The sequence below is a fragment of the Salminus brasiliensis genome, chromosome 25 (assembly GCF_030463535.1).
Source record: "Salminus brasiliensis chromosome 25, fSalBra1.hap2, whole genome shotgun sequence".
In the NCBI taxonomy this organism is placed as follows: domain Eukaryota; kingdom Metazoa; phylum Chordata; class Actinopteri; order Characiformes; family Bryconidae; genus Salminus; species Salminus brasiliensis.
The window spans coordinates 21,313,625-21,326,280 of record NC_132902.1 but is presented as its reverse complement, the minus strand read 5'-3'; the positions used below and the strand labels follow the sequence as shown (position 1 = coordinate 21,326,280).

Here is a 12,656-nt window from a genome sequence, read left to right as displayed (position 1 = left end):
TTTGCATGCGTGCATATTTTATAGTGTGTGCTCTGAGCAGCCGAGCAGAAAATCCACACGATAGTCAAGTTAGTGTCCTTTGTGCGAAGTGCACAGGAAATATCGACAGTAATAACAGGCCAGCAGGCGGTGATGAAAAGCGGTCAGTGTGTGTGTGTGTGTCTGCGTGTGTGTGTGTCTGCGTGTGTCTGCGTGTGTGTGAGTGTGTGTACAACACTGGAAGGCACGTTTGAGTGCTTAATACTTTTTAACACTGCTAGCCGGATTGTGATTGGCTCGAATCCTGCCTGATTGTGATGTCATAGTGGGAACTATATGTGACAAAGGTCATGTGACTCAGGTCGCCCATTGTGACACACTAGAGCATCTGTTAGAATGCTGATATAGCGTTATTTGCTCAGCAGGGTGACTGTATGTATGTGTGTATGTGTGTGTGTGTGTGTGTGTGTGTGTGTGTGTGTGTGAGTGTGTGTGTGTGTATGCTTGTCATTGCGCTTTCATGTGAAGCACCATGATCATCTTCTCAGTCTTCAAGGTCGCTTAGGGGTCGGTCAGCACACTGTTAGGTGAAAGCCTTTGGAGCCTGATTTTCTTTACAGCAGTTAAAGCTGGATGATCATAATATGAGGAGTGTCCAGTAGGGTTGGGAGGAATCCACTTTTTTCATACCGCCTCAAACTACATTTACATTGAAGGCATTCAAAGGCATTCAGGCTTCACTGTTTACTCAGAAAATACCCCTAGCTAGTTTGTATAGGCTAGGATCTAAAAGATCCCTCTAAGCTTAGATACTACTAAATACAGAAGCCAGTATAGAGACCATAATACTCCACACTACACTTCACCCAATTACTCTTGGAAGAGGAGGGTCTTCAGTCTGTGTTTGAAGACAGTAAGCGACTCTGCTGTTCGGACACCCAGGGGAAGCTCGTTCCACCACTTCGGTGCAGGACAGAAAAATATCTGGACGCTTGTCTTCCAGGGATCTTAAAGGATGGCGGGTCAAGCCGAGCCGTACTTGAAGCTGGAAAGGCCCTTGGTGCAAATCGGCTTTTGACCACTGCCATCAAGTACGGAGGGGCTGGTCCAGTCTTGGCTTTGTAGGCCTGGCTGAATTGTTGGTTCTGTTCCCCACTCACTAAGCTAAGCCTTAGCAGATCCTCACAGAGTATCAGAAAGCCCAGTGCAGCTGCTGTTTCACCAAGTGACACAAGCATAACAACGGATGTTGGAGTGACAGAAAGACGAGATGAGACACGTTCTGTCGTGTTTGGACTTGTAGCTGGACAGCTAAGCTTAGAGACGTTACCTACGTAGCTAGCAGGCTAAACACCACAGCACAAGCCGTGTTCTAGCTAACTCAGGCTGCGCCCAGAGCCCATGAGTTCAAACCCTATGTCGCTTTTTGCCACCAGGAGCCGGAGTCCAAGAGTTGACCGTGCTCTCTCTCATTGTTGCCAATATATTTATATATTTAGCGAATTTTCTGATTTATATAAAAAATTATCAATATAATGTGGGTCTAGAGTTAATTTGTAGTTCTAACACATTTATGGTGCTTTTTACTTACTTTTTTTCTCTCCCACAACGTTATTCTTTTATTCTACAGCTTCAAATATAAGCATGAACAATTATGCAAATTAGGCAATGACATCATCTAGCGACTTCTAGCAACTTTTAGGACAGCCAATAGCTACTTTCCTTACTGAGGAGTTGACACACTGCTCTCTCTCTCTCTGAATGGGTTAATGGCTCTTATCACTCTAATGTGATGTTGGCTGTCACCGGGGTCTGTTAGCTGGTGCAGTGGGAGCCGGGGACCCTGCGCTTTCCTCCGAGTGCATCAGTGACAGTAACTTTGCATGTCTAGGAGGAAATGCGTTAAGTGACTCATGCAACAATTTACACAGTAGTAAAATACAGCATTTTTACATACCTGTCTGGAAGCATGTTTAAAATATTGTCACTCTCACGTCAAAGCCTCATATCTCTATTTAGCGTTTTATTTTCACTTGTTGACATAATCAAAATTTCATGATGAATGGACCGATAGAAATGCTCCAAAATTACTAAAATGAATCAAATCTTTGACATTGACGCCTATTAAAAGTTAAGAAGGTCTTTCTCCTTCTTCTGTAAAAATGCTACGTTGGAGATACACTATAAGGACAAAAGTATTTGGACATTACGCATTACACCTACTTACACCTAAATCCATAGGCATTCATATGGAGTTGGTCCCTCCTTTGCAGCTCTGCAGATATTGAGCAGCAGAGCGTTGGAGACTTTTCTGCACTATGCTCTGAGCTCAGCACTCTGCCCTGACCCCGCTCTGTAACGTTACGTGGTCTGCCTCTTCATGACTGAGTTGCTCTCTGTGGTTCCTAAACGCTTCTACTCATTTTCAGTAATACTACTCACAACTGATGGTGAAATATCTAGGAGGTTTTTGCAGTGGTGGTCCACTGCTTGAACCACCAATTCAATGATTAAAAGGTGTCCCAATACTTTTGTCCATGTTGTAAATTTTTGTGTGCACAGTTTACCTCTCACTCGGCAGTGTTATCTTTATTCTGTTGAGTGTGTAAGACGCAAAGTGGCTGACCTATTTAAACCGCAGATCCTTCGGGGGGGCTTTTGTTATATATTACTGGCTGGGTTCAACAAGTGGGATAGTCGTATAAACACAGGAGAAGACAATAGCTTCACGGGCCACCTTCTTTGGAAGAGAGAGCTCTACTCCTTCCAAATACTGAGGTCAGGAGTTTCCAAACGCTCAGCCGACCGCTGCTAAAAATAGCTTGATATATGTCACTGCTACAGGTTTTACTCTCTCTCTCTCTTTCTCTCTCACCCACACACAAAAATAGCGGCTCTATTTGGACTGCAGCTCGGACTGTGTACATTACGAGTAAATGGCTGGACCATGTGTGTGATAAATATTTGAGGGACTGTAAGGGGGGGGGGGGGCTCACATGAGGGTCTTTGTAGAAGACAGTGGGTGGTTAGTGTGCAGCTGTGGCATGGTACTGTTGTTTTTGCAGTGATGGCCATGCAGACGCCTCGTCTGGTGGAACTGTTCTGATGGGTTCTCTGTTTGTTCCTTGTGTTTTTACCTGCAGGTGCCACCCGGGACATCGGATCGGCGCTGACCCGGATGTGCATGCGGCACCGCAGCATTGAGGCCAAACTACGCCACTTCACCAAGTACGGCCAGTGTTTCAGAAACCGGCTGCGTTTTGTGTGTATTAGGGGTATAAACTTTGTGGACACCCCTTGCTATGTAGGTTGCTCCCATTGCTGACACAGATGTGCAAATGCACACACACACACAAGTTGTATAATCCCTGTAAAGAGGTAATACCAATAGAATAGGACTCGAATAGCACCATGCTACCAAATGCCAGGTATGGCCTAGAGGGGTATAAAGCATTATGCTGTGGAGCATTGGAACTACGGTGTTCTCTGAAATGGCCGATGGTGCTACATCCAATACTTTTAGGATGAGTTGGGAATTTGAAAATGAGGTGGGGGTGATCTTCCAACATCTTGACCTTACTAACGCTCTTGTCGCTGAATGCAATCAAATCCTCACAGCAATGCTCCTCCAAAATCTAGCAGAAAGCCTTCCCTGGTTAATAGAGACTCTTTCTAAACCCAGAAAAAACAGTGAATGAGCAAGCGTCTAAATACTTTTGTCCCAATGCTGTCCAAGTAAGGCTTTCTACTAGATTTCTCAGCATTGCTGTGAGGATTTGATTGCATTCAACAGCAAAAGTCTTAGTGAGGTCAGTCGGTTATAATTGGTCAGGATAATCAGCACCTTACCTCATACCCAACTCCCCATTACAGTTCCACTGCTCCACAGCTCAGTGCTAGGGGGGCTTTATAACCTCCTAGCCCACACACTTGGTATTAGGCATGGTGTCAGTAGGGTCATACTCATCTGCTCCAGAAAGTCCTTTTCCATTGACAATACTTCTCCACAGGGACTAGACAAGCTGTGTGTGTGCATTTGCACATCTGTGTCAGCAATGGGTGCAGCTTTAGAGTAACTGATTGCCTTCATTAAAAGAGGTGTCCACAAACTTTTTTTTAATTCAATATATGTTAAATTCACTGAATTTTTTTTTAACCACATACCTCACCCTAACCTTAACCTCAACATGCAACCTAGACCTAACTTTTACCCTGGTCCTAAACCTAACCCTAAGTCTATCACTGGAGAGATCCAGCTAAAGTGAGCCTGGACCCTTTTTAGGTCCTGTAAATGTTCCTCCCTGTTTTCAAGACATTTCTGTCCTGAGAATGTCTTGACAGAAAGCAAACACACACACACTCACATGCATAACACCCCCCCCCCCCACCACCCCCACCAAACAGGACTTGGTCTTGTATGTTAGTGTATTAGTACAGCAGCACAGCAGCGCTCTGTGTTATGGTGTTCCACAGCAGAATTGGCGGAGACACACACAGCCTAAAAATCTGATGACATAGGGCAAAGAAGTGCACACACACACACACACACACACACACACATTCACATTCTCTCACCTCATTAGAAGACAGCTGTTGACAATTTCCATTGACAGCCTAATGAATGGAAGCCCCACTACCTTCAAAGCCACACTGTAAACCTCGCAGAGGGCCGTCATCTTTCACCGGCTTTTAAAATTCCACTCACATCGGCAGAAATCTCAGACAGCACGGGTCAAAAGAGAGATGATGATGATGATGGTAATGATGAGGGTTCCTTCCTATGCTAATCTTGCTATACTCATTTTTCAGTCTGGTGAACCCTAGAAGAAGTACACAGAGTAGAGTTATGTGTTACACAGAGTAGAAAATTAACTTTCAGTAAGGTTCAGTTTGTATTAGGATCTTTCTGATGTTTAATTATTTGTACATTTGTGAGAGATTCAATAAAATAACTGGCACAAATGTGGTAAATGGAGATACCATTTAGATTCATTTTAATAGGAATACACTATAATACAATAGTAATGAGTGATTACTTTTGTTTTTCTATAATATTTAAATATAATTACATAGTAATGTAATTTATTACAAAGTAAGTTACACCGATCTGCCATAACATTAGTACCAGTAAGTGAACAGTCAGTTCTGGAAGGTGATGTGTTAGAATCAGGAAAAATGGGCAGGCACAGACAATCTGAGACACTTTGACAAGAACCACATTTAAAGGCTATATGACTGGATCAGAACATCTCTAAGACATCAGGCAACCAGTGAAGCAGCAAAAGGGTCATTGAGGCGATTCATGGAAGCCCCACCTCACAACTTACAGGACTTAAAGGATCTGCTGCTAATTGGTTGGTCTTGGTGCCAGAGACCACAAGACACCTTCAGGGGTCTTGTGGAGTCCATGTCTCAAAGGGTTAGATCCATTGTAGATGGGGGGCCCAACTCGATATCGGGAAGGCGGTAGTAGTGTTATTGCTGGTCGGTGTACTTCTGTTTGCTGGCCCTTTTTTCTATAAAAAAAAAACATACAATAATTGTCTACAATTATTATAATCGAAACCATAAAAAACACACAATATAGCCAAAAGTTTGCAGACACCTGCTCATTGTTTCTTCCAAGATCTTATTAAAAATGATTATTATATTATATTTTATTATATTATATATTAAAAAAGTGGTTTACTGCAGTAAATTATTTTTACTAGATTGTGGAACAGTGATGTTAAGCTTTGGACAAGCGCCATTTTTTTTCATATGTAGAATTTCAGGACCTTTCGATGTGTCCATTCAGAAAGGTCTCTGGTCTCACTTGCAGCTATGTCACACTCCAAAAGGATATCACCCAGTAATCATGATGAAATTAGGAAACGTTACTTTCTGTTACTTTTGCTTTTGATTTCTGGCTTACAGACAAACCCTGGTCCTGATATTATTACATGTAACCCCCCTACTGAGTTTAAGGGTAGGTCAGGGCTAGGTGGAGTTTTTCAAAGGATGATGTGCTGCGTGTTTGGGCCAAATCAACTGATGCCGATTTCATTGTCTTGTCTGAAACATGGCTCAGTAAACCATGTTCTGATAGTGCCATCTCTAGTAAGGTGTACAATATCTCTATTAAGAAAGGAAGCAGGGTTGTGATTTATTGCAAATCTAAATTCAATGTGAAAGTGCTTTATACCCAAATAGCCAGAGCGTCCCTTTCTATTAGCGATGTCTTTCTAGGGAGATTATTCAAGCTGTGTAGTTGTACGGTATTAATTTTGTTAAAGAAAAAATGTCATGCCAAAATATTCGTTGACCTATTTTTTGTGAAGAAAATGAGACGAGAAATAAATTAAAAATAATATTTGCAAACAAGAACCATGAGGAGAGGAACTGTATCACGCTTTTCGCCAACAAATAAAAAATAACTGTTATCGATAGCCCGACGCTCTAACCGCTGAGCCACCACTGCCCACTAAATGACAAAATAAGAGGCGATGTAGAAACTGAGGGGCTAAGAAGAGGCTGCATATGGACAGTTCATGAGTTTATCTCTGCAAAGTCAACCCTCAGTCACTGTGAAACCACAGTGTAGGTACCCACTGTACTGTATCTGTTTAATTAGACAAACCTCCTGAGACCTGCACTTTAGCTTGGTGTGCATTTCATTTCTTCTGTTTGGGAGAAATTAGTAGGACTTAACAAATATGAAAACTAAACCTAGTCTTTGTACAGGATTGTTTCTCAAAAGAAACAACAACAATGTCCTCATATATATCATAAGTTTTAGTATCATGGTGCAGAGAAGCAGAAATGTGATGTCCTCATATGATTACACAGGGTCTCAAGAGGTTAAAGTTAATTAAATTCACAATGTATTTGAAGATTCAGACATTATTGTCTGAAGTCATATCAACAAATAGGTCTAAATGACATTTAAGTAACTATATAATCATTTGGTCCACTGTGTATCAGTGTGCTTTACACTGAGTGGAGCAGTTGGTTTATTTCTTTGAATGAATTAAAATGAATTGTCACACTTTTTTATACATATGTTTGCTCTTGTTAAAGTGTATTTGTATGGATATGCATCTATTCTGTAGTTGTTATTCAGGGTGTAGATTCTGTGTATATGTCCTGCTATCTTGGCCAGGGTTCGCTTGTTGAAGAGATTTTTACATCTCAGTGTGACTTCCCTGCTTAAATAAAGACAAGGAGGGAAAAAAGGGGGCCACATTCCTGCCATAATTCCGGGTGTTGATGTGTTATTAAATGCAACATAATTTTTAAGCTTGGAAAGTTAGCAATACATATGACCACTACAATAGTAAAACCTCAAAAATTTACTTTAGGACTTTAAATTACTAACTTGACTAAAACTAATGTACATTTTAGTCACAAGACTAAGACTAAAACTAAATCACATGCCAAAATTAATACTGTTTTACACCATTGTGTCAGCAATGGTGCACCTGGAGGTCCTGTAGCTCCATTTACTTGCAGTTGGGACCACCGACTTTAACCTAGAACTGTGACTTCTAAGAGTTAACAGGAGAGAGACTCTTTTGAGAGTCTTGGAAGTCTGACCAAGGTCTGCTGTGAGATCATCCTGGGAAACATGACAAAATAAAGTCTGCATCTCTATCACTGGATCTCTCTCTCTCTCTCTCTCTCTCTCTCTCTCTTTTGCTTTCTGTTTCTCTTAGTGCTCTGATGGAGAGCCTGATCAACCCTCTGCAGGAACGAATAGAGGACTGGAAGAAAACAGCCAATCAGCTGGACAAGGACCATGCCAAAGGTTACTCATGATGCGCCTCGGCTTACAAAAGCATTCAAAATGTTACACAGTTTAAAGATGCTCGATAATAGACACCCCATGAACCACATTATCCACCATTTTTTGCTGTAGAGTATAAACGGTCTCGCCATGAGATAAAGAAGAAATCTTCAGACACAATGAAACTGCAGAAGAAAGCACGGAAAGGTAGGTGACCTCCTGTTCTATATGCGTTGGCTGTAGCTGTAACAGTAACTGTGGTATACAGTTAATAACAGTATGCACGAAATGGGCAAAAGTATTGGGACACCTGCTTTTTTTCATTGTTTCTTCCGAAATCAAGAGCATTGAAAAGAGTTTATCCTGCTTTTGTTGGAGTAACTGTCTCTACTGTCCAGGGAAGACTTTCGACTAGATTTTGGAGGAGATTTTTGCTGTGAGAGTTTGATTGCGTTCAGTGACGAGAGCATCAGTAAGGTCCGAGTGTTGGATGATCACCAATCCACCTCATCCTCAACTTTTCAACTCATCCCAAAATTACTGGATGCACCAACCATCATTCCAGAGAACACAGTTCTACTTCTCCACAGCTCAATGCTGGGGGGCTCTATACCCCTCTAGCCCACAGCTGGCATTAGGCATGGTGCCAATAATTTTATGTTTATCTGCTCCAGAGAGTCCTATTGTATTGGCAGTACTTCTCTACACGGCCTAGACAAGCTGTGCGTGTGTGTGTGTGCATTTACACATCTGTGTAGCTGAGTGCGTTCATTAGAAGGCGTGTCCACAAACATATGGACATGGAGCACACCGTTAATGGCCTGGTTTTCAGTGCAATGAACCAGGCCCCGTTAAGCCCGCTGTAGTGCCCTCATCTAAGGCTAGTCTTTATCATGATTAAGACCAGGATGTGGTTTGGAACAGCTGGTCCTTCTACCAAAAGGTCACTGTGAACACTGTAGCTGTACTCTGAAGCATCTGATCCGCCACAGGAACAGCAGGAACTTTAGGTCCGGTTGCTATAACGACAGGTAAAGCTGAATGATCTGTGTTACATAACCGTCCCATGCTGCCTGGAAGAAATCTCAGCCTGGTGGAGGAACTCAAGGACATCACCTCAAGGTGAAATGCAGCGTCACCAAGCGGCCTGCGCAGGCACGTGCTGTTTGATTGACACCCATCATTTTTGGGGAAGATTTGACTTTGCCGGTATCCATGGTGACCTACGGTGGATGGCATTTGCATCTCTGAAACCTTTGATGCCTGTTTTCTTAAAGCTGTGGAGGAGACCGAGCGAGAGAACGAGCTCGAGCCTGTCGGTTGTGAGATTTGAGCAAGCTTTTGTAATGTGATATCTCCCCCTAGTGGTTGGCGGGGGAAACTACAGCTCTAACGTCATTTGTTGAGCCGTTCCTCTTCACATCTCGGCAGCCAATAATGTGTGCTCTTGCAGAGCAGATGATAAGTTGGTGTGTTACTAGGAAGACTAAACAAGGATACAGCATTGAACAGAAGTATGTGTATGCAAAGTGTACGCTACTCTCCTTCTCCTGTTATATTAGATCATATACAGATGATACATATATCATTACTGTTGTGCAAAAACACAAGATCCTTGTATCTCCAATATTGGAGCTTTACAGGAGAAGGAATAAATCTTGTTAACATTCAGTGGAAGTCAGTGTAAAAAGATTGTATTACAAGTCAATTTGGAGCATCTCTATTGGTCCACTCATCATGAACCTTTGAGGGGAGGGGGAGGGTGTGGCTCCTGACCCTGTATTTTTTGCTTTTTTTGCTTTTTACTGCCCTCCAAACTCTAGCTTTCGTATAACTGTCAGCCCGGAGGTTAATTATCTGGGGGTAAAAATTTGTTGAAAATGACCCTCATTCCTCATCTGCCCCTGTTGTAGCTCTTGGGTGGGTGGGGGTGGGCTCTAAATTGCACATTTGTTTCTGCCCTGTAAACCTTTTTTTTTTTTTAGAAAAAGGTTTTTGCATGACAGCGACAGTATGAAGAAATGCATAGACAGAGCAGAGGTGCAGTTTAGACCTGACAACCTCTCTGTCATTGCCACTCCTATAAAATGCTGCTTAACCCGAGTCATATTAGTGTAAAACCCTGTGCTATTTCCCTACCTCCTCGGTCCACATACTTCTTCACCTTCACATGCTGCTTCTGTATCTCTCAGCTTGTCAACAAATGCACATGTACAGCTGTCCACAAGGGGGAGCTAAAAGTGTGCTTCGTTTTTTCCATGCAGTGGAGTAAAGTCAATTACACTCCTCAAATGTAGGGGGAGCCCAGGAGCAAAAAAGATCAATTCTTGCATACTGCTGCTTTAATGTGTTAACGTGGCGATAATTTATTCTTGTTTTATCTTGTATATCATTTCTTTTACTCATTTATTTTCAATTCAGTTCATCTTTGTAGCTCAATTTTTTGCCTCTGTTTTTCACTAATAATTGAATTAAATTGAATAATTTAAATCTGTCTTTGGTTTTTTATATTGTCTCTAAATTGTATGATGAATGGACCAATGGCAATGCTCCAAAATGACTTAATGGACTTTTTTTTACATTGCCTTCCATTGAAAGTTAAGAAAGTTTTTTCCTTCTCCTGTAAAATTGACATTACGTGACGTTATGCAGGTTTTTGACAGCGACATTCATGAATTAGGCTGAAGAGTGAGAGGTTAAATCTTGTGTATATGCTGTTTTAGTAGGTGTAGGTTTCTTTCAGTTGGGGTTTGGGGTTTTTTGGTTGCTGCAGTGGTTTTGCTCTAACAGTCCCAAAGCACTTTGGCCGTGAAATGAGCTGTGATGGCTTCTTTATACTAACCCTAACATGGAGCTCTCCCCCTTCTCTCCCTCTCTTCCACTCTCTCTTTCTCTCTCTCTCTCATTGTCTCTCATGTTGTCCTTCACCCTCTCCTGAATGCCCCTGCCATCCTCGTTCCCACCTCTCTCTCTCTCTCTCTTTCTCTCCCATTGTCCCTCTGTAGAGCTGCAGGGTAAGTATGAAATTCCCCACAGACCTGCTGCTCCTCCTGAACATCTGCACTCTTTTATCTCACTAAAGGTGCACAATGGGTTCTTTGGAATGATGGCATAGAACAACCACTGTTGGTTCTCTAAAGAAGTCGCTCAAACCCTGGTGTCCTGCACATTTTACTGGTTTCAGACTTCAGATTCAGAGTTATTGGCCAAGTATGTCCACACACAAGAAATTTGTTCTGGCTGCTACAGCTACTCTACATATAATTTACAGGCAGTACACAACATACAGAGAACAATAGTATACACAGTATACATAGACTATACCAGGACATTTCTATACAGTGTGCCTTACAGTATATTGTGTATCCACAGCAGTGTAAACATGGGTGAGATGAGTAATGGTGCAGTAATAAAGGTAAAGGTGCACGTATTTGTCACTGTACAGTCTTGCACAAATGTGTCCTCCGCATTTAACCCATCTGGTAGTGAACACACACTCACACACACACATGTGTTAGGGGCAGTGAGTACACACACACACCCAGAGCGGTGGGCAGCCAAAGGTAAAGGGAGGGTAAAGGGCCTTGCTCAAGGGCCCAACAGCTTGCCGAGCCCGGGAATCGAACCCACAACCCTGTTATCGATATCCCCGCGCTCTAACCGCTGAGCCACCACTGCCCCATGCAGTAACTGTAAGATAAGAGTGATAATATCTATCAGTACTATCTATGACCTGTAGCTGATGATGGTGATCAACAGCAGATGCTGTTGAGGAAGGTGATGGCCTGAGGGTAAAAACTGTTCTTGTGTCTGACAGTCTTAGTGGACATAGTTCTGTAGCGTTTGCCAGACAGGAGCAGCTGAAAGAGGTTGTGATCAGGGTGCGAGGAGTCCGTAATGATTTTCTCTGCCCGTTTTCTGGTCCTGAATAGAGGGCAGAGAAGCATCGATGATTCTCTCAGCTGTCCTCACTGTTCGCTGCAGTCGGAAAAAACTCTTACACACCACCTTCAACTCAGGAGGAGCTTGTTAATGAGCTGATTAGCTGGATCAGGTGTGCTGGGGGCAGGGAAAACAGTCTTCAATGGCATTCTTCCGAAGAACCCTTTATGCACCTCAATTTGTAGGACTGTAGTCTCTCTCTGCATGTCTCTCTTCCTTGCTTCTAACTCACAAATGGCAACACACAGAGTTGACCCTAACAGAGATGCTTGATGCCATGGCCTATTAGGTCGCGCTGCATGATGTCAGGCTCTAGCCAGCCGCTGTGTTTCCTTCCTCTTCCCACAACGCTCCAGGCCTCGCTTCTGTTTTTTTTTTGTTGCATGACTAGCTGATGTTCTCTCAGCATGTTAGCTGTTTGTGAAGATGCTCTTTTTACGGATAACCAACTTATGCATCCTCAGTCAAGGTTACGGCCACCTCTAACTTTACAAGTTGCATGACTTAACGTTTGTTAACGTCCTTGGGGGGGATTTAGTTTTCGTGTACTGAGAGAGTAGAGGACGCTGGGGCTGTGTAGTCCATCATCTGTTTGTCCTCCATCAGCTGTGTAGATGCTAGTCAGATTCTAGTCAACTAGGAAAGTCTGTTCTGTGTCTGTTGTGTTGTTGTTTTGAGGGTGACTGTTTACTTTCCCCCACAATCCATCTAACCCACCCTTCTTTGCTCTCTTCTCCTCGACTTCTCCTAATATCTGTCCTTCTGCCTCTCCTGTCCTATCCCTTCTCCTTCTCTGTCTCCCCCCCTGTAGGCCGAGGGGACCTGCAGCCTCAGCTGGACAGTGCCATGCAGGATGTGAACGATATGTACCTGCTGATGGAGGAGACGGAGAAGCAGGCTGTGCGGCGCGCCCTGGTGGAAGAGAGGGGGCGCTTCTGCACCTTCATCAGCTTTCTGCAGCCTGTGGTGG

General features: G+C 43.0%; 1 protein-coding gene across 4 annotated transcripts in view; it reads left to right on the top strand.

Moving 5' to 3' along the window:
- The window catches only part of mtss1lb (MTSS I-BAR domain containing 2b), a 99,256-nt gene that overhangs the window by 65,403 nt on the left and 21,197 nt on the right, over window positions 1-12,656 (top strand). For all 4 annotated transcript variants that reach the window (XM_072671720.1, XM_072671718.1, XM_072671719.1 and 1 more), the window contains exons 4-7: window positions 3,123-3,207; window positions 7,674-7,765; window positions 7,877-7,951; window positions 12,498-12,655. In XM_072671720.1, coding sequence (XP_072527821.1) covers window positions 3,123-3,207; window positions 7,674-7,765; window positions 7,877-7,951; window positions 12,498-12,655 — 410 coding nt within the window. The remainder of the gene's footprint in view (window positions 1-3,122; window positions 3,208-7,673; window positions 7,766-7,876; window positions 7,952-12,497; window position 12,656) is intronic.